Genomic DNA, 22,416 nt, shown 5'->3' on the forward strand with positions numbered 1-22,416 from the left:
TGTCTGAAGTGGAGTGGAAAGTACAGAGCTGGTACATACAGTTAAGGTTTAATCTTCATCTTTAGCCGGTTCCCGCCCACAACCAGTTAGCATGAAGGCACTGTAGGGAAGAGGCTCCTTTCTGAAGGCTCCTCTCTCAGATTCATTGCAGGGCCTTTCCGCCTTTAAAAGTAAGTTGCAGTAAACCTGGCTGCCTCTAAGTGACTTTGAAGTTAGCCAGGTGATAAAACCCCCAGTTATTTTGTGGACTTCCTTGGTTTTCTTAGTTTATCTCAGCACCAGAGTGCTATTTAAACAGAGTCCTTTTTTAATAGCATTTAACCATTTCTGAGCCTGCATAAAATTCCTGGGAACCCTGCCAGTGTTGGGGTGCCTGGAGAACAGGGATGTGCTGGTATAGAACAAGGACAATGCACCCAGTTCAGTGGCCTCACAGCACAAGTGCAAAACATTTGCAGTTGGAATTTTCGCATATATCCAAGGGGGAATGTGAAAGCCCCATTGCCATTACTGTAAGATAAAAAATGAGTGTCAGGTGCCTTTTGCCCGATTTGAAGCTCTTATATTGGAAGAAATAAAGGTAAGCCAAGATAATTATATGAGGAGAGTGTCTGTATAGCACAATGTGTGTTTTGGGGACATGGAATTGGAGCAAACAGCCGTGAATGTCGGTTTTTTTTTTCAGAACTAAGTACAAGTTTAGTGTCCTTATCTTTGTTTTCCTTGATGTAGTATGTACTTTATTTTTTATTTGCATGGTTTCACATAGGTGTGTTTTCCTTTGGTTTTTTTATGCATACATAGATACAACATAAAAACCTACAAAGTGAACTGTTTGTCTTCTGTGCTGCAAGGGAAGGAAATGGGGTGTGAGATTCTTGCTTTTCTGTTTTTAATTATTTAATAGGTGATGTGAGACTGTGGCAGGAGCCCTGCAAGTATTGGGCCTGTTAGGGAGATTTCAGTAATTCTGTGACTGTGCCAGTGAAACAGGAGTTAGTTTGTTTGTTTGTTTGTTAAACTTCTGGCACGAAAATGCCACCTACTTATTTATAACCCTTGTGGCAGAATGGAACATTGTTTTTATCTGTAAAATCCTTCAGAGCAGTTAATACATAAACACAATCTGATGAATCAGATTAAATAACAGAGCCACCAATAGCTGCAAGATAAATTGTAATAAACTACTCAAGTAATAAAAGGCTGCAGGTAGAAACATCTTGAAGGTGCAACTAAGGACCCCAACCCCTTAGCTATTGGATGTGAGCAGTTACGTTTACTGGTTTACACTAGATTCTGGCTGTGTGCTTATGCACAGAGAAGATGTAGATGATAAAAAATTTCTCCTGACTAGTGTATTTACTTATTCTTCATGTGTTCATGTTTTAGTGGGTCCATTCTAGCTAAAATGTAGCCTGTACAACATCCTCAGAGTTCACATATAATCTTATGTTTGACATTGCTTGGTGTAGAAGATCGAGGGAGGACTGCACACTAGTACATTATTTCTAGCTAGCTGCTTATTTTACAGTACTGTAAACAGCTGGCAGGTAGATGCAGGGTTAGGCTGCTGTTTCGTGCCCTGGGGATATTTATGGGAAAGGCAAGCACAGCTAGGAAACACAGGGTGTGTAGGTGCAATGTGTTGCAATTGTTTTACTGTGCTGATGTACCGCAAGTATCTAGTGGTGTTTCACTGCTAGCTGTATAGGGCTACTCTAATAGTATGTGATAGTTGTCGACAGAAATAACTTATCATTGACTGCCGCTGTGTAAAAAGTCAGGAAAAGCCGTTTTTCATGTGCTGGAAGGCTCACAAATTGTTAAACAGCCACATATATATCAATAGGCAATTGATAATAATCTTTACTATGAGACATTGGGCCACGAGGTTGTGAAGTGAGTCAAGTGCTGTATTTCAAGATCCAAGTCAAGAAAGTAGTAGTTGCTTAATGGCATGTATGTAGCCTTCTTCTGATGTAATGCTGCATTTTAGGTTTTGAACCTTTTGAGGAATCCAGAGTGTCCAGAAACCTTTTTAAGCACGGATCTATCTGTATGATCTCCTCTACTGCATGATCTAGTGAACCCATCCTTTACCACATGACTTTAATGAAACCTAAAACTTGGCCCAAAATACAGTAATCTAAAAGGTTTTGTAGAATGGAGACATTAGACCTCCATGAGGTCCAGAAATGTATTTGCATCCCATGAAATATACCCCAGGTATTGCTGCCTCTGCTTTGATTGGCAAGCATTAAAAGGTTAAGCCAAAGTTTTCATAATGTGTTTAGAGATTTGATTCTTTCTGAAAATCAGACTGCTTTAAGATGCCACAGGTTGGGCACTCAAAAGTGGAAGTACTTGATACTGCGTGTTACGTGTGTGTGTGTGCTCTAGCAGCCTGAAGCCTTATTTTAGATGTTTGCATGTTCTGACTTCTGCATGCAGATTGTCTTGGACAGTCTTGGGTTAGCTGTGGGACTTGCTGTTATTTCTGAACACCAGTATATACCCATTATTGTATGTGTGTGTAATCTCTCAGGCAAAAAAAAAGCAACGAATCAAAGAGCCCCCATGAATTTCAATGAACACATTTACAGTCATTAAGCACAGCAGCAAGATACAACATCAGAGTGGGAGGCAGTTTCCTTTGCAAAGCTACATGCTGCTCGGAGCCAGCATGGGCTTAGGTCTCACTGTATTTTTTTTTTTTGTGATTAATTCATTCAGGGGTGTAGTATTCATGTAAATATTTTTGTGTGTGAAGCTTTGAGCTGGGCAGCTCTAGAAAAGCCAAAATGTGCTGTTTAATTACAGTAGCGAACTGTGTTATGTCTCTGCAGCCTCAGCCCTCCTGCCGGAACCTCAGCGCTGCCTTGGTCCTTCGTGGCTCCAGCAATTACTTTCTTGGCTCAGGGAAGCTGGAGGTGGGAAGGACTGTAGCAGTTACTATATCCACCTCTTTCTGACTGTTACACTCTCTTTTTCGTCCTGTATGGTGTCAAATGTCACTAAGCTCAGAGGCATTTTACATTTCCTGGACTGACCATCTCATGGCCTGAAAGGGCACTATGCCTACACATTGCCTCCTATGCCACCTATTTTTTTTTTTTCCTGATTAATTTATTTCTGCTTGGTCCTCTACTGTGCACCATCCTTAATATCTCCTCCTGCTCTTTAATGTTCACTCCCATATCTAATAAAATCACAGTGTATTATTAAGTCCTTAATTTCTCAGTAGAGATACAGGTCGTATTTTTCTGTATCTACCTAGTCATGTGAGCCTCACCAAATGAGCCTCTGTGCATCTGGCAAAGTGCATGAATTCATTTACATACTGCGAAGAAGGGAATTATTACCTTAATCATACGTATGAATAATTAAAGCACAGGAAATCAGAATAACTTGCCTGCAGTCACAAAATTTGTAGCGTAACTAAGAGGTGAAATGTACGCTCCCTAGTCCCAGCCCAGTGCCTTAATCATACTTCCTACCTCTGTATTAAAATTGATCTTACTCTGATAAGTCTCATGGAAGGGAAAGGGCTGCTTTGTAGTAGGCACCATGTAAGTGCAGAACAGCTCCGTTTGCCAGGGGCTTCCAGTTTTAGGGAAGAAACAAGAAATAATGAATTAATACTGGTTATGATCATGGTGGTGGATTCTACAGCCTCACTGATAGGTGTAGTTTCAGCCCAAAAGAATCATAGAATTCTAGAATGGATTTAGCTCATCCAGTTCCAACCCACTGCCATGGGCAGGGACACCTTCCACTAGAGCAGGGTGCTCCAAGCCTTGTTCAATCTGGCCTTGAACACTGCCATGGATGGGGCAGCCACAGCTTCTCTGGGCACCCTGTGCCAGCGCCTCAGCACCCTGACTGGGAAGAGCTTCCTTATATCTAATCTGAATCTTCCCATTACCCCTTGTCCTATCACTATGTCCCTGATGGAGAGTCCCACTCTAGTATCCTTGTAAGCCCCTTTCAGGTAGTGGAACATTTTAACAACTTCGATGCTGCTTCAGAAAGCTTCAGTTGGAGAGTGCTGGGGTTTCCTTGAGCTCTGAGGTACTGGGGGCTGAGTGGGAATTCAGATTTTACAGAAATAAGTCACGCTCGATGTGCTCCTATTGAAGGGACTTCCTCAGACTGAAAGTAGCTACATCAGATGGCCACTTAGTTAAGAAATCTTGGCTGGCTTCCTTTCTAAGGCCCTCATGGGGCAATAGTGCAAAAGTAATAAAAGTCTGGTGCAAACCTCAGTGCAAAGTCTCTGGTCCCTGGGCTGGGCTGCCCTATATCATACAGCTATAGTAATGCCCTTTTCTGTATGAGCTGTTAGTGGTTGAGCAGTTGCAGAAAGCTGGGACATGGGCAGATGGACAGGAAGGAGTCTGCTCGGCACTGCTGCCTAGGAAAACATGGTGCATGAAATAGGGAAATGTGGGAATAGTTAATCCTGACTGCTAAAATCCATGCATGTTTTGTCATTGGTCTTAAGGAAGACAAGATTTTAGCTCAGCAAAGTGTATCATTGCTCTTAACCTCTTCTATAAGCCTTTCTCGTGTTATATGCTTATTGCAAGGTGTTACCTGGGATGCCTTGTTATTTCTCTTTTACTTACTTTATATTCTGCTGTGCACTCCCATCTCTTTTGAGAACAAAATGCTGTGCAAATGCCTTACGGGCTCTTTCTCTTTTGCTGACCTTTTTTTATGACTTTGAAGAAGTTTCCCTAGGACCAAGTCTGCTTTCTGTCTTGAATATTGACCTTAGAGTTACATCATCTCATTGTCACTGCACGCAGGCTTCTCAGCTATCAGAGTTGCCCCACAGGACTCAAAGTATTCCTAACTCAGAAACGCCTTGCCTTTTATGTCCTCCTATTTTCCTTCCTCCCTCAACATAAGCATTTTAATTTCACAAGCAAACTCTGTTTCTCTGTGAATTTCAACAAGTGGTTTACCTGTTTCGTGGTAAAAATTGTACTTCAAATTTAAATGTCTTTTTCACTGTGACTGTCATAATATTTTCCATTTGAGGCTGAGACTCCACTGTGGGTTTTCTGTGCCACATTGTCATTTGTACAATTCTGCGTTTAAATGCGTGGAAATTCTGACATTTCAGTAAGAAATGTAAAGTGTTTTTTAATGTTCTTCAAGTTAGCTGTTTCATAGGTATGGCCGCTGGGTTTTGCCCCGTGCCGTGGTCTTTCCCAGTTCAACAATAGATTGAAGATTTCTCAAGATTTTGGGCTTGTTTGCAGTCACTGAATTGCGTCATTTCTGTGAGAATGAGTGGTGGTAATTTTTTATCTGATTGCTCACCCTGAAAAGGTGATAAAGGAATAATTACCCCAAGCCAGGGATTTCCAAACTGATTTTGCTTGGGTGCCACTGTCATTGGCATTGGTGATTACATACGGTGCCAAATGTGGTGTTGTGTACCATGGTCTTCAGTGAGGATCTTGGAGAAGGTAGCTTCATACCGAGCAAGTTGAGCCAAACTTTGAGTGGCTTCACAGCGAAAATGGCTCTATGGTGGAAAGAACTCTCTTTAGTGGGGGTTTAGGGAGGGTTTTGTTAGGCAATAGCACTGTTGAGCTCTTTGCCTTCAAGTCAATGGCCTGTAGACCAAGCCTGCTCATGCCCAGTAGTGTAAGTCACATTTGGGGGGGGGGGGGCAAATTTGGGCTATTAACACTTACCTACTGTACAGTATTTGAAATCCCTTTTAGCAAACCACCATATGAAACCACATGACTGCCATGTGGAACAAAGAATGCTGTTGAGGATATCACTGGAGTTGAATTCTCTAATACGCTTCTGCAGCTTTCTATTGGGTAATATGAACTAGATGATCTTAGTGTCCTTTCCAAACCTAACCATTCTTTGATTCTGTAATATGAAACACAGAAAAATGTACACCACTCATAATGTTCATGTCCACAAATGCATATTTTGTCATTAGCTAATTTTAGAACCTGAGGGGAAATTTGCAGCTATTTCAGTGACATGACATCACAATGACAAGGTTTCTAAAATCCAGACTGTAAGTGCTATCTCAGCCAGGTGCGCCACTTGCCAAACAGGTTGTGAGAACTGCTGGTGACGCAAACTGCTGCCATCAGAACTGATTCCACTGTGGTCTGACCTGATCAATGGCACTGCAACACAGTTGCTTTGTGTAATTTTATAATAAAAATCATAGAATGGTTTGGGTTGGAAGGGAGCTTAAAAATTTACCTAGTTCCAACATCCCTGTAAAATCAGTTTTACAGGTTTGGGCCCCTGACGTGGCTGCATCAGTAGAGCAGGAGGGACAGAATTTGGAAATGAACCCAAGGGACTTGTATTCAGTCCTACTCAACTGGAGCTCACAAACTTCGTTCCTCACAGGTGTGTCTGAGCAGCTTCCAGTTGTGTAATAGGCAACATGACTAACATTTGTCACATGCTGTTTATTCTCTTATCTCCTCCCAGAGGAAGCAGAGTGTGTGCTGGAGTATTTCTTTCCTTGGGGAGTTATGTTCTGCAAATCCCATATTGCCTGTAGAAATTGTGCCTTTATCATTAGCTTTTATCATCCCTATGAACCTTGAATTTTGATGGAATTTGGGTAGCTGACCATACTAGATATCATTGGAAAAGCTCAGCCTTGTTGTGTGTAAATAGTTCCTGATATTGTTGCAATGCAGGAAGCAACCATTTCAAGAGGTGTCATACAAACCTTTTTTTGGTTGTTGAATCAATTTTATGGTGTTTTTTTTTTTTGTAGTGGGACCTTGTAACAGAATGTTTCTCTGTGCTAAATGATAAAATATTTGATTAGTTATAGCTGCCTCTTGAATAGCTGAAAGGAATCATCCCTTTCCCTTGTGTCTTACAGTTTATCTAAGTTGCTTGATAACCTGGTGTAGCCAAACCAGGTGGACTAATTCAACCCTGCTTCAGCTTGGTTAGCTTAACATCTTTAATTGCATCGGATTTTTTTGATTATACAAGGAGTTAGCTTCTAATAAAGGCATCAGGCTGGCAGACATTGATGCCATCTAGATGCATGATGAAGCATTGTGATGGTGATGATAAAAGTCTATCCTAGGGAGCCGCTAGTGTGTTTTCCTAAAGGTGCTTCTAGAATGAAATGGCTAGTTTATGTTTAAGAGCTGAGGCTTGATCCAGATCATTCACATCAAGGGCAATTACTTTGGGAATGATAATGAGCTTCATGCTTGGCCTCCACTGAGATTTCCAGTGCCAGTGCCAGTTGCAGCAACAGTGTAAGGTAGTGAGCAAAATAAAATAAAGACCACAACAACTCTTTGGAGTAAGGCACTATTTTCCTGGGCATAAGCCTTATCTCTAAATTAAAAAGAAATAAAAAAGAAAAAAAATCAATCCACAGTTTGGGTGCTTAGTAAAAGCAGCTGTCTTTTCCTGGTGGGAAGGTTGGTCGTGTCACTGAACTCTGCACAAACTCTTTGAGAAAAACAGAAACTTCTGCAAGCATGTTCAGTTCATCAAATCCTTTTTTCAGAGACAGAAAACATTTGAAGCTTTTTGACCAACTCTGACACTAGAGGCTCAGGCTTTCTCATCCTCCATCATATCGGTGATGTGGGGCACACACTGTGGTATGTGCTAGTCCTGCAGAGGCCCCAGAGAGTTTCCCTGGCACTGGGACTTAGGAGCCTCTGCCCAGCTTGTTGTTGGCTAGGGGTGTCCTCCCCACAGTTTCCTCTGTGTTTTCTCTATCCCAGTGGTGACAGTACATTTTGGCTGTAATTAGTAGAGCTTAGATTTCATTAAGTAAATGACCCTGAAAAGCTTTCAGTATTGGGGGAAGCCCAATAGAAACATGTATGTTATCCGGCAAAGGATGTTCTGAATTTCTTTGGCTGGAAACTAAAATTCTCACCTAAGATCTTCAGAACTCTGGAAGAACTTTGACCTTCCCCATCCCTCAGCCAGCTCTGAAAATCACAGCCAATGGTGTTTTACTAGACTTACAGTACTGACTTAATAGCTCTTTAGTTATTACAGAATAAATGTTCATGTTCTACAAGTTTAAATTATATTAAAAGCCTTTATTAGCACAGCTTGGCAAAACACACTTCTGGCTAGCTTTCTGGCCTTGGGTTAGGCCATTCTTGTGGTTTCTTAATGACATGCTATGAAGAGGATATACTTTATGAGAATCTGGTGCCAGGTTTTGCATGTATTAGGAGGCGTTTAACATTTGTTCATAATGCTCCCGAGTGAAACAAAAAAAAATGAAATTCAAGTTACAAATCATTCACGTGGCTTGATTTTTTTGTTGTACATAGCCTTTTATATTTTATTTATATATATATTATCTATATTTTTATATTATCCAGTCTCTGTGAATTACTGGTGGGAGCTCAGTTCTGGCATGTGACAGTTCTGTTACCAAAGTTTCTTTCTATTATCTTTTAATTTCCAATCTTCCCTTAGTAATTTTGGCAACATTTTCTTAATGAAAGAACTCCTCTGGGCTATGCAATGGGTTTCCTCACAGTTGGGAGCAGAATTAGGCCACTGGGGCAGCTCCTTTTAGTGAATGCAACTGTTGGTACAATGGGCAAAGTGTCTCAGAAGTTTCTTTCCCACAAGATTTGGTGACACACTGGCAGTGCTGAGGTGTGATTCAGCTGTTTGGTTTGTTTTCCCCTCTTGTTGTTTGTTTGCTTTGCAACCAGCAAGTCCACCTTTTTCCTTCCACTGATATTGCATGTTAGTGTGAAAAAGGGATGGGACAAAGTACCCATCAGGTGGGAAGGAGGTGTGTGCGGCAGGAAAATGGGGCTGGGAAAAAGGTCTGGGACTTGAGTAACCTTTCTTAGGTGTGTTTCCATCACAAGAGTTATTTATTGCAGAGGCACGATTGTTGATAGTAAAAATGGGTCGCAGTGGATTTGACCTGACACTCTCATTCTTTCCACAGTGGGGAAGCCTCACAAGTGCAACTACTGCGGCCGGAGCTACAAGCAGCGCAGCTCACTGGAGGAGCACAAGGAACGCTGCCACAACTATCTGCAGAATGTCAGTATGGAGGCTGCTGGGCAGGTCATGAGTCACCATGGTGGGTGGAAACCGCCTGTTGAGGTCTCTTGGACGTGGAACACCCCTTGAGGGTTTTTTTTCCATCTGTTTTTCTTCCTTCCTTTCAGCTTTGCATCATTTCCATTTTAGAGATACATTATGCCCAAATAGGCAGGAGGAGAAAAGATGGGCTAAAGTCCTCACTCTGTCCAGTTTATAGCAATGGTTTTGCTGTTCAGTCAGTATTTCATTTTTTATTGTGTGTAAATAGGCAAATATGAAAATAAAACAGTCATCTGTATAAAGTTACCAAAAAAATTAACTCATAGGAGGTAAGGACGGTGGAGCTATTCAGAAGTCGCTCTTTCTACTCCCTCTAATATTATATCACCAAGAAAGCGAGGGGTAGGTACAAAAATCTTCAGAGTAGAATGGAATTCATGAAAGTAATTATAACCCCTAAAAATGTTTATATGCATTTACATGTGTTAGTATTAATATGTTAACTAACACTGCATGTGTTAATATACATAAAGACTGAAGATTGCCAAAAAAGATTGTTGCAAGCAAGAAATGTCAAACTCCATGAATTTGTTTTCAAAATTTTCTGTAGCTATCAGTGTGGGTAATGAGCGTAATGTCTCAGACTGCAGGGTTGTAGCGCTAAATGCTAAATGATTGCTATCCATAAATTGTTACAGTTTCATTCAAAATTAATGGCTTGGAAACTGTTCTAAAACTGAACATCTTTTAACTTTTAAAAGTTGTCTTTAGATGTTTGGTACCTAATCAGAAAATATAAAAAATACATGTTTTCCATTTTGATAAAAATTTACCATATACCTAAGAATACCAAAAGCTAGATTGTAGGTAAATGAAAAGGCAAAATAATGTTTCCTTATTTTTTTCCTCCCCGTTTTGCTTTTTGTTATTGAGTGGAGTCATGTGTCTTCATTTGGAAATTAATTATGTAAAAGTTCTGAAAGGTCGTTTTTAAAAACCTAAAAGTACAAGCTGAAGCAAAGTCTGTTCAGCATAAATAATATGGAATGTTTTCTGATGAAAAAGATCACAAAAAGAAAAATTAGAGTATTTTTCCATGAAGAATTTAATCCTATAAAGGCATTCTAAATATATCTAATACATACTGCCTAAAGGTTCATACAGCTGTATTAGGTAATTACAATCTTTGTAGAAATCCTGGAGACTAAAGTCAACATTTAAAATGTAATGGATGACTTTAAAGACATTGAAATTAGTGGTCATATGCTTTAGGCCTGACTTTACACTTGTAAAAGTCAGTGGAAAGACTGATTTCAGGGCTTTGCTATTTGCAGGTACCTATTGTGTGCTTGGTCTGTTCGATGGAGTGGTTAGTTGATAGTAGGAGTTTAACCACCAGCTCCATTCCCCACAGAATACACACTCTTTCTGAGGGTGTGCTTGTCTTTTATTAGCCAGTGATTTCAGTCTGCCTTTCTTTAGAGGAATAACAGAAAGCTAATGCAGTTATGACAGCCAGATTGCTTTAGAGACCATGTTGCGGAGCATCTTCCCAAATTCCACTCAGCTTCTTGTTTTTTTCAGTTATATATTAAAATCGGGTTTCCTTTTGTTGATAGTGTACTTCTGAGGAAATCTAAAGCTTTTTCTAAGCTGCTTAATGCTATGACAAGAAGGGTAAGTCCTTAGCCTTGTCTACCCAGAGAAGCTGGAATGGTTGATCTTGCATTGATTTTTCTACCAGCTGAAGTTAAACCAGTGCAAACCCCATGTGGACGGTTCTTTTATTTACAGCCTGACTGACTTTGCTGAGGCTTAAAATAGAAACGTTCACACAACCACTTCACTTTTCTCAACAAAATTAGCTTAAAACAGCACTTTGAATTCAACTAGTGCCTCTTTCTCCTCCAGGCAAATATGTCTAAATCTCCCCTGGTGAATGTTTAAGGGGATATTTGATCCACGGTCTTTGTTTAGCTGTTTAGTGAGGGCACAGCAAGGACAGGCAGCAATAAGGAGCTCCAAAGTCAGTTGGGACTAGGAATAAATCTCGCCTCACGTCCCAGCATCACTCCCACCCGTGAAGCTCAGCATGGGAGAGAGGATCGTGAGCACCAACCTGTAGATGTCTGCAGCAAAGTCCTTTCTCCTGGCTCTATAAAGTCAGCAGGGAGGAGAATACAAATGATTACTCAACTTAAGGTTAGGTCTTAATCTAATGCTGAAAAAATGTACTGATTTTCCTCTCTCCCATCTCACAAATGGAGAAGCTATTGCGGAGGATGAGTAAGTGTATGCTTGGAGATTTTGAACATTGGTTGATCTTGTATCACATTGGGATTTTTTTCTGACTCTTTTTCCAAATACACTTAAGAATTTTCTTCTTGCTGAGTTTTGAAGCCTCTGAATGCATTTTGGTGTGCCTCCTGGTCACAACTTCATCATTATGCACAGAATAGGTAGAGGTGGGGATTTTTCAGCTGTGTGGGCATTGTGCTTTAAGTATGCAGGCAGCTGTGCTGAGTCTCAACCAATATAGCCAACATTTAACATCAGTCTAGCTTATTTGTGCGGAGATGAATTGTTCCAGAAAACTGGAATCATTTTCTAGACAGTTTGAGTGCTCAAGTTGTTGGGTTTATAGGCGTGCTACAAACATCTCCTTGGGTGCTTTCGCTGTGGCCTGATGAGGTCTTTTTCTTGCAGATGGCTAAATCACCTAACTAAAGCCACAGGGGGAAGCAACAAGTGGGGAAGGAGGGCTAGTTTCAGTGTGTGGGTAGGAATGTAGAAGTCTCGGGGTCTCTCTCCATCCTCTTGCAGGGTGCCTATTGCTTGCTGAACTGCCCCTCCTTGTGGCTATGTCCTGTTCCCTGCTCAGCACGATGGCCTACTGCAAGATAGCTCCCACTTTCCTGGCAATTTTTGACTTGGCAGTGCTGTCCCCGGAGGTAGAAATTAGTCTGTGGTCTCATAGCTAGCGATGTGTTGGGGGTGACTAAAGTGACAGTCTCTGAATGCCAAAAACATGACCTTTGTGGGAACAAACAGAAATGTTGAAGGCTAGCTATGGTTTACACCCAGTTACATGTTCTTCTCCATCTTCACAGAGCAAAAAGCCAAGGGAAATTCTTAAAGTGGAGTGGAGAAGCATACTTTTTTTAGGAGAAGGAGAAAGAAGCCTAGCCCTAGGCTATGTGAGGCTCAAAGGGCAGCTCTACAAAAAACACACAATGGCCTTGTGTCCTTCCCTCTTAAATAGTTGCTTAAAACATCATTAAAATGCTGGTCCCACAGGAGGCTTCACACCAGGGTCCCTGGGAATATTTCCTGTCATTTCTCTGTGCACACACGTTTTTTTTGATAGCAATATTGTGAGCTTAGGAAAGGAAATTGAAGTTGATGGAGTAATACTAATTTATACCAGCTGAGATTTAGCCCAGTGTCTGTTGTCTGCACACAAAAGTATTTATCAGCACAACACACACTGGGTATGTTGCTTGCTTCTTTTTTCCCTATTCTTTCCTCACTGAAACAGCATAAAACTTTTTTAATAGTATGTGTGGCTTCTTACAAATTAAGAAGCAAAACCTAAGCGAGAGCCACCTCAAGCACTATGATTGAAAGACCAGTGTCTTCAGGAAAATAAAGACTTTGTTCTGAAGGCCATCCAGTGAATTGAGAGTTTGGGCTTAGAAGCAACATAACTGCAATTGAAAAGATGGTGAACATCTGCATGGGCAGTCTAGGAGTGCACCCTGATAGCTGATCAAGAACATCCTTGAACAGGAACGAACTTGAGTGTGGGCTTTTCATGGACTAGATGCTTGGCTTTTAGAATAAAAAAGCCTTCCTGGGCTGAGACTGTAAGTTCAAGGCATAAAATAAGTTGCTGTATCAAAGCTAGTTATAATGTGTCAGCTGTTCTTCAGTAGCTCCCACTACCAAAGTAATGAAATATGATGAAATACGACACAAAAGGAATTGCATTTACTACACCTGAGCTTCTACCACAGAGCAGCTGATTTGTGATAACTGTTGTCTGTGTGTGATCTGTTTGGTTTTCTCTTTTTTCATTCATTCTGTTTTTCCTCAGAAAAAGAAATTAAAAAAAAAAGGTGCAGGCTGGGCTATTTGTCCTTCATTTGTATGTTTTTGAATTGAAAAGGAAGTGAATGTGTCTAGAATTGATGATGTGAGCTTTAGCTTAACTCTTTGGGTTTCTAAAATGCGACATCTCGCCTGTTTGGTCCAGTTTTTGAATGCAATTTAAATGGTTTCAGAAACTCGACTATTTCTGGTTTTCCCTTCTCCCAGGAAATCTATATCAGAAAACACATTCTAGTAACTTACTCCCATCACAACAGAAGTATTGGTGTGATTCTGTTGAAATAGAGCCATGCTCAGGATTATAGAGTTGAGTTCTGAGGTGGGAAAAAGATCTTTCATCATGAAAGAAAAGAAAATGCTTTTATTGGTGATGATTTTACTTTTAAAAGGAGTCCAAGCAGAATTTCTGCCTGACTTAGAGAAGAGCAGATGTCTTTTTTAGCACTATTCATTTTTCATGGAAGAAAGGTTTCAAATTCTGTATATGCAATTTTACACACATATGCCAAACAGTAGAATTATTTAATTATTACTTAATTGCTATAAGACATACAAATGTCACTACATTTGGGGCTTAATCAGACAACTGTGAAAGTAGTCAGGAGGTTTTCAATTGACTTTGTTGGCAAGTGCAGCTCTATAAAGCCAATGTGCCTTTAGCAGGTCTTCCTAGGAGGGATTTAAAGCCCTCTGCACTTTCCTAGGTCCCCACAACCAGCCTCATAAGTCCTGTACACCAAGGGCTGGAAATCCTTGAAGTGCGCTCACCTGCAGACTTGGCCCATCACAGTGAGGGTGGGTATTGCCACTGAGCAGGGATCCAGGGTTTCACACATAGTGTGCATGCGTTTGCACACGTACACTGGGTTTTGGTAAACCAAAGGACAGTCAGATGCCAGTTCCCAGTGAAAATCAACAGACATAATCTTTCCTTTCTTCCCAAATCTCCTTGGTAAATACTTGTGTAGAACTAGTGCAGATAGCTCCTGCCCAAGCATGGTATTTAAATAACCTTAAAAATTTAGCCTTAGATATTAGAGTATTCCAGACCTCCCGGTCTGCGCTGGGCATTTATTAGGTCACTTGAACACCGCATCCCATTTTGTTGCAACATTAGATTCATTTCATATTTATGCTTTTTCTTCCTTTCTTTCACTGAAGCCAGCAGGACTGTCTTGTAAATGAGATACCATTGTGTTTTTCTCAGGGGGAGCATCCTGTACAAATAAAAAAGCAGCAGAGTAAATCATTTTATAGCATATGGTAGATTCTAAGTCTCAAAGAACTCAGCTTTCCATAGCAGCAGAGGCACAAATGGAATAAAATGAAAAAATTGCCATGTTTTCTTATTATGAATGTCTGAATTGAGAAGTTCACCTGAGCAGATACTCTCTTTTGTAATTGCCTGGTATTTGCTCTTCCTTACCAGAAAGAAGGCAAAGACAAGACTTTTATCACCCCATTTTTCATTTATTATGTGCTAGCAAACAGCTGCCTGTTCAAGAACAGGGGAGTGATTATTCCACATTAGGATCCTTAAGGTAGTAAATTTACATGGGAGGAAAGTAGGCTGGTGTTGTTCATTTATGGCACAGTCTGAGGGAGAAGGTGCCTGTGACACACAAGGCTGCTAAGGTGAGAGACCAGAAGGCATGGGTTTCAGTCTTCCTCTGCTACCTCTGCAATACCACCTGAGACTTCACAGGCAGATTTATCTCATGCAGAGAATGCAGTGGGTTGCTCACAGTTTACAGATTGTAGGAACTCTGTGCAAGGTCATCCCAGTTTCTCATGAAATAATTTTTGGATCTCAACCTTCCCATTAGCACATGGGCCAGTGTCTGATTCCCCTCAAGTTTCTCTTGTTACCTTCTGAAGGTGTATGAGGGACAATTAGGCCATATATCAAATTCAAGGCAGCAGAGCAGAGGTACATGTTGAATCACACTTGACATATATTGTAAATGATTCAAATTCTCAGGGCCTGATCTGCAGCATAGTACCACTGCCTCTTCTTGGTGTTTAGATGGTGTTGGCTGTTCAGCAAATGTGGAGTACTTGGCAGGTATTTAGTGAGTAGCTGTGTATGTCAGCAATTGACATAAAACCCTGTGCAGGTTGGTCACTCCCCTGGTGAGAAGTCTGTGTTATTCTTATACTTCTTTTGCTCTAGCACCTTATTCCCTAACCCAACAAGCAACAGAGAGTGAAATGAGTAAAGACAGAATGGGTCACTGATTTCTTTTTATTGCCTTGAAGACAATGTGTGAGCATTCACCTAACATAGGTCGCACAGGAATGCTCCCTGCTGATCCCCAAAAGTGTAAAGACAGACACAGAAGTCTTGTGTTCACAGGCTGTTAGGTCTTGTTTGAAGGGATAAAATATTAGAATCATAGAATGGTTTGGATTGGGAAGGACCTTAAGATCATCTAGTTCTGACTCCCCTGCCATAAGCAGGAATACCTTCCGCTACACCAGGTTGCTTAAAGCCTCATGCAGCTTGGCCTTGAACATTGCTAGGGATGGAGTACTCACAATTTCTTTGGGCAACCTGCTCCAGTGCCTCACCACTCTCATAGTGTAAAGAATTTCTTCCTTATATCTAACCCGAACCTCCCCTGTTTAAGTTTTAATCCATTACCCCTTGTCCTATCACTACAGTCATATATTAATCGAAAAATTGATAGTTTCTGCAAGTGATTCTGAAGGGAATTTCCATACAATGTTAGTCCTGTAATTCCTGTTCAGTGTTTGTTGATTTTACAATCTCATGTGTAGAATGGGGAAACACATTTTAATGAACAGATCCTTCATTTGGGAAGCTGTCGTCTTGGGGAATGCACAGCCAGGCCCAGGAAACACAAGTCATCAATGCCTTGTAGCTGTTTTTGTCATTGAGATTAGTGCATAAAGAAAATAAGAATGGTAAGCATGAAGTTAAAGGACTACACAAAGAATAACTAAAAAGTTACATTGGCAACAGGCAACGATATTGAACAGAGAGTAACAGAAAATGTCATCTACAGAGTGAGTTTTCAGAAGTGTACCTTCCTCACTGGGTGTCTTAAGTATTCAGAACAAATCAAGTCCTTTACTAAATGTTTAAACTTGGGCTTCTGCTAAGTAAGATGGTCCCAAAGAAAGGCATTTTGTAAATGTAGCTCTTTTTAAATGTGATTGCTGTCTTGATGCCCAGTGTGTCCTTGCACCTTGTTTTACTTTGTGTTGCACTTGTTGGGCAATCAGCAGGGCTCAAATGATTTGTGTTGTCTGTGAAGTGTAGACCAGACTTGTCTGATACGATTTTTTGGTTTTATGTAGTACCTCCTATGGAAGATTGTAAGGAACAAGAGCCTGTGATGGACAACAATATTTCTCTGGTGCCTTTTGAGAGACCTGCTGTTATAGAGAAGCTGACAAGCAACATGGGAAAGCGTAAAAGCTCCACCCCACAGAAGTTTGTGGGTAAGCTTGAAATACGCCTTTTATTATTTTTAGTATGTAGGTATAGGTTACTACTTGTTTGCAATAGCCAAAAGAAGGAGGGGAAAAGTAGTGCTCTCAGAACTTGGCTGTGATGGGGAAGGACAGCAATGGAGATGCTTAAATAGCTGCAAGGAATCCTAAAAAATATTGAATTAATTTTACCAACCCAGAGAATTCAAAAGTGAGGTCCCCAGAATAATGAAAATGGTTTAGAAAATCTTGAGCTTTTTACTGTGCCTTAAGGCTGTTTTGTTTTTTTTTTAAACTTTTCTCTGGTCCTCCTTGAGGTTTATACTTATCTTGTCCTTGCCCCAGCAAATAAAAACTAAGATTCTCATATAATTATCTGTCTCCATATATATATGTGTGTGTGTGCGTGTTTCTGTATTAAAAAAAAACAGACAAGTATCCCAAGACTTGTAAATTGTATCACATTCTTGAGAGTTGGTAACAACTGGTCTGATAATACCAGCATGAGGAAGTAGAAATCACATAACTTCCTTTGCTTGCTCTAAGTGCAATGTTCTGCACACAATAAACTTATTAAGGCATGAATATAGACCACTGGGTGACTTTTTGTTACCAAATTTAGACTCCTAGGCCAAAAATTCAAGTTTTGCTTTGTGTCTTGACATCTCGGAATTGTTCAGCTTCTAACAGGAGACAGTATAGGGAATTTACTTGGCTTGAGTGGTAACTTAAAGCTTCTTTTTACTGCTACTGAGGCAGTGCTAAACTTCTTAGGAGAGGAGCTGGGGCAGAGAATTATTTGGGGTAAGTGTATGCTGCTAGACTCCAAAGTCATGTAATATGCATTTTCCACGCTCACTCCCTGGAAGGACAGTTGTACAAAATTTAAGGCTGTCATATAGTCATTTTACCTACACTGAGGCCACTTACAGAGAGAGGATAAGAGCACTGTAAGCAATTAACACAGCCATTTAGAAAAGTTGTTGCCCCTCAGCTAAATGCAGATTCAGATGGATTTGTTAAATCACCACTGAAGGTGGTTTTCAGCTAACCTACATGGTTTTGAATAGTAGGGGGCTAGCAGCATGCAGCAGCTCACCTGGGGGGACACTGACACACTGACCTGGCTGCTCTCAGTCATCTGACCATTCCCAAATATTAGTGCTAAGCCAAGGTTAGGTCAGGAACAATCCAACCCCCACAAGGAAAGCTGGTGGACATCAATGTTTCCTATATTGTAATTAGTCCTTCTGATATAAAAGTTTAATCAGTAGACTGTTGTCTTTAAAAGTGGTCTGAAATGAATTACTGTTTAGCTGATGAGAACTGGAGGATTTATATTTTCATTTAATTTACAGCTGTGACAGCAGTGTTGAAGAGGGGGGAAATGGGAGCAGAATTCTACTGACAAACCAAATACAGCTTTATGAGACTATAAACATGGCCCCATCATAGCAAGTTTCCCTAATGTTGTCTCAACAAGTACTGTATGTTCTTGCAGGTTGTGATCAACAGTGGTATTAGTTAACCAGGCTGACATTTAAACTGTCAGACTTCAGAAATATTACAGCCTCAAAATGAAGAAGGGCAATACACATCTTTCACTCGTTCTCACCCCCCAAGTTGTCCGCATGTGAACAGAATTGTTTGCAATACCTCTCAAGGTTATCTTTGCAGGGGTGAGAGACTTAATCTGGGAGGGCTGGAGACCTTGCTTTCTTCCCTTAAATCCTGGTGTACCCAGGCCTACTCCCATAAACAGTATAGTTTGCTCATTATAAACCTACCTCAACTGACTGGAAATCCTTGCTTGAGATATGCTGTACCAGATTATTATTCTCTTCAGTATAGTATACTACTTTGGTGTTAGATAAACTTGTTCCTTCTATAGGTGTAACAAATCATTCTGGTATTCCATTTTCTGGGGCTTCCAATTCAGGGTTTCATGTGACATGCAGCTTTTTATCCAGATCCAGCTGCAGGGAAAAAGTGTCCTCTTTAATATTTACTGTATCTTATTTTTCTGCCTTTTCTGATCTTTCATGGCATCACGGTGTTTGAAATTAATAACAGCTGTCTCCACTTTGTTCCTTTATTTTATTTTTTCACCATGATCTCACTTTTCTTCCCGTTTTCTCCCTAATGAAATATTGTTCAACTCTATCAGGAAGAACTTGTAATGGTTCTCTTGCTTGCAGGAAATTTTCCTATGCCTACTGCAAGTGTGGCACATGTCCAAAACAACTTAATGGTGTTTATGAGAAGGTCATATAAGCATAAGCTAAAATCTTTGCAGACTACATCTACTTTACTGCTCTTTCTGATCAGCAATCTCCAAGGGACATTGGGTTTGGACCACAGTCTCTACTGTGGCTGAAATTTTGGTAGGGAAGGAGAGGAAGCAGCGTACAGCAAATAGAGTTAATTTCTGAATGAGAGATTTGGTTATATATCCACTGTTGAGATACAGGTCTTCCCAAACCTGTTGAAAACAGTGGAGGCAGAATGTATAACTTCTTTCAAAGAAGGGAGAAGCACACAATAGTGAAATTGAAAGTAACCATCTTCAAGCTGATCACATGTAGCATATTCACATATTTTCGGTTTGAACATGGTGCTTACTCTCACAGAGCTTTACTGAGCTGTCAAGAACTAGCAGGATACAGAACAAGACGTTCATGTGGCTTAAGACCACGGTTGTTATAGTAAGAATCAAAAATACACAGGTATTTCAGAGCAGATGAAGACCAACCAGCTTCAAAATTAGAATCAACTTCTAGTTAATGGGGATCAGAAGGAAGTTTACCTAGTGGTAAATTCTGTAACTGCTTTTTCCAAGACTTCCTGCATCTTTCTCCCAGGTGTCTGGCATTGCAGTTGCTGTAGATACTCAACAAGATGGTCTACAGGTATCACAAAGCATTTGTGTCTGTGTGCTTTGATCTAGCTTCGCATACCTGCTTTGAGGTTTTTTTGACTGTCATACAACAAGATGACCACAGTGGAGAATGTTTCTTCTTCTACTTCACTATTGTAGGGCCAAGTGTAAATAGAATTTGAGCATAATCTTGCACAAAAATTAAAATATGAGTCTGATTAGTTTTAAGTGCAGATTTGGCCAAAGAGGAATTAAAATTGAAAACCATGTTGGACTGGTGTGTTAATTCTTCTGAGCTCTTGTGTTTCACACCCTCTCCTCCCCACATGATCATTTATTTTACTCCTTTATGTCGCGCTTAATTTCTAAGGCTCTGACATCTTTGGAACCAGTTCATATTTAAAGGAATGAATCATTCAGGTCACTGACAATTTACAGTTTTCTGTGCTGGAATAACTAAATGTGGAAGACAAAAGGAATCAAAATAAGGTTTGTGTCATTCATGAAAGTAGTCCATAAAGAACAGGTATTATTTCTTGATCTGTATAGCCTACAAAGGACTGACAGTGTGTTTGGCAGCTGGATCAGACTCACCAGATCCAGTTCTTTATTCAAACACAAGAATGGTATGGGTGGCCAGAGCAGGTGACAGGAACCAATGGATTTTTCCATTTTCATTCCTTTTCTTCCCACCATGGCAAAGACTCCATCTGCTTCATGGAGCTGTCCCCATCTGCCTCACGGAGCTCTCCTCCAGTCCCACTTTGACCCCACCTTGGGAGAAGCTGCTTAATTTCGTATGAGACTGGAGCCACCTCCCATTACAGAGCTGTCCATCCTATCAGTGGCAGGACAGGCATCACAGACAGTGAGACTGCCAGCCCATGGCAGAAACACTGAAAAGACTGTAGTGATAGGACAAGGGGTAAGGGGTTGAAACTTAAACAGGGGAATTTAAGATTGGATATAAGGAGGAAATTCTTTCCTGTTAGGGTGGTGAGGCACTGGAATGAGTTGCCCAGGGAGATTGTGAATGCTCCATCCCTGGCAGTGTTCAAGACCAGGTTGGATGAGGCCTTGGGTGATATGATTTAGTGTAAGGTGTTCTTGCCCAAGGCAGGGGGGTTGGAACTAGATGATCTTAAGGTCCTTTCCAACCCTAACGATTCTATGATTCTAAGAGGATGTTTGATGGCAAAAATCACCGTTACATCATGTTAGATTAGGGAGGCCATTGCTTTAGGACCATTTGCTCCTTCTGTCCTTCCTTCCCTATTTTTCTCCAAATGCCTTATGTGTAACAAAGAAATAATTTTCTACGTTGTGCTTTCTCACAGCCAACCATAGGGAAACGCAGTGAGGTACATGAACATGGTGTCTAATCAGAAGCATGTGAGCAGTGTTGCTGAAGAGAGTAGGAATATTTATGTACTTTACTTTAGACTTGCATTTAATCACCTTCCTAATCAGGACGAAGTTCCCAAGCAAAAAGCAATGCATCATCTCCAAGGATAACATGATTGTTCTGTGGGTAATGTTAAATTATTTCTTTCTGCGTGATTTTAAGATAAGCCACATTAAGTGGAATGAATTATTATAGTCAAGAATAAAATGCTGAGTGATAGCTATGTTGAAATGTACTAATGCTATTTGGAAGAGATTTGGGATTGCAGTTCTGCTTCCTTCTTATGGTGGTTTATACACATTTTGTTCCAAGCAATTTTGGCAAAAGGTGATAGAAGATTCTTGAGTTCTTTAATTCTTGGATAGTCAAACCTCTGTTGTCTGAAGTGACTCCTTGAATGTATTAGCTTATGCTATTGAAGAAAGTACAGGTTTATGTACCAAGGCAGTGAGAAGTAACAAAGACAATGAAAACCAAATTATTTATCAGACTTTGTCAGATCAGCTTAAAAATTTAACTGTCAACAACTAGCTAATATTTGTGTCTGTCAACACATATGAGCATGCATATCCTATACACCTAGTTATGCGTACAGCCTTTTCTATTTAAAAAAGAGTTGCTGTTATATGAACTTTCCTTGTACTGACACTCTAAAGCCATCACAGGAAAAGCAGTGCTGCTGAGTTGAGCCCTGATGGAAGTAATGGTAAATTGTTAACTTCAAAGGAGAGGTGTGATAGGTAGGCAACATGCCCTACAACTAGCATAATTTACCAGTGTATCAGTAATGCCATTGATTTAAAAAAGTTACAAGGATGTGAATTTGGTTTCGCATGAGCCAGCTTCATCATCATTATGTATTTATTTAACCTGTGTAAATTAAAGTTGCTTTTGCCTTTTACCAAAGACACTAAGCTATAGACTGTGGTTTCTGTGTTTTGTTTTCTTGCCTAAGCAGGCACTGTGATGGTGGTTGCTATGTCTTTTTCTCAGACCAAAATATTGGGATAGGATTTTTTTCTTTTTGTGGGGGAGAATTACAAACATACCATAGCTTGACTGCGAGATGGCAGATCAGCTCCCAGGGCTCCTGTTACTTGCTCTCTTCTGTCTCATTTTACTGACATTTCTTCTGCCGGTTGAAGGATTTAAATATTGCAGCTCAAAAGGTGCCCCTGTACCTGTTGCTCAGGTATGCAGTTGCTATGCAGCCCTGTTGTAAGGTATGTATGAGGCACCTCAAAGTACAGGGGATATGTGGCACTGCCTCCTTTAATTTTGGGAGACTATGTCTAATGGTATAAACCAGCTAAGCTTCATTGACCTTGGTGGTTCAATCCCATTTTTTACCAGTTAACATGTATTTTCTAACCAAAGCACGGGCACAGTCAATTGGTCAGGAAGTCACTGCAGTCACATGCTTCACCTAAAATAAAAAAAAAAAAAAAACAACCAAAAAAGTTGTTGGTGAAGTTGCTATTTTATCCATCTCAGG

General features: G+C 40.4%; 1 protein-coding gene across 12 annotated transcripts in view; it reads left to right on the forward strand.

The window, feature by feature from the left end:
* The window catches only part of IKZF2 (IKAROS family zinc finger 2), a 116,469-nt gene that overhangs the window by 87,273 nt on the left and 6,780 nt on the right, over positions 1 to 22,416 (forward strand). For all 12 annotated transcript variants that reach the window (XM_057412373.1, XM_057412375.1, XM_057412376.1 and 9 more), the window contains 2 exons: positions 8,969 to 9,106; positions 16,504 to 16,647. In XM_057412373.1, the coding sequence (XP_057268356.1) occupies positions 8,969 to 9,106; positions 16,504 to 16,647 (282 nt within the window). The remainder of the gene's footprint in view (positions 1 to 8,968; positions 9,107 to 16,503; positions 16,648 to 22,416) is intronic.

The sequence above is a fragment of the Pezoporus wallicus genome, unplaced genomic scaffold, assembly GCF_028554395.1.
Source record: "Pezoporus wallicus isolate ANWC-B61680 ecotype Strahan unplaced genomic scaffold, APGP_CSIRO_Pwel_v1 contig_6566, whole genome shotgun sequence".
Taxonomy (NCBI): domain Eukaryota; kingdom Metazoa; phylum Chordata; class Aves; order Psittaciformes; family Psittacidae; genus Pezoporus; species Pezoporus wallicus.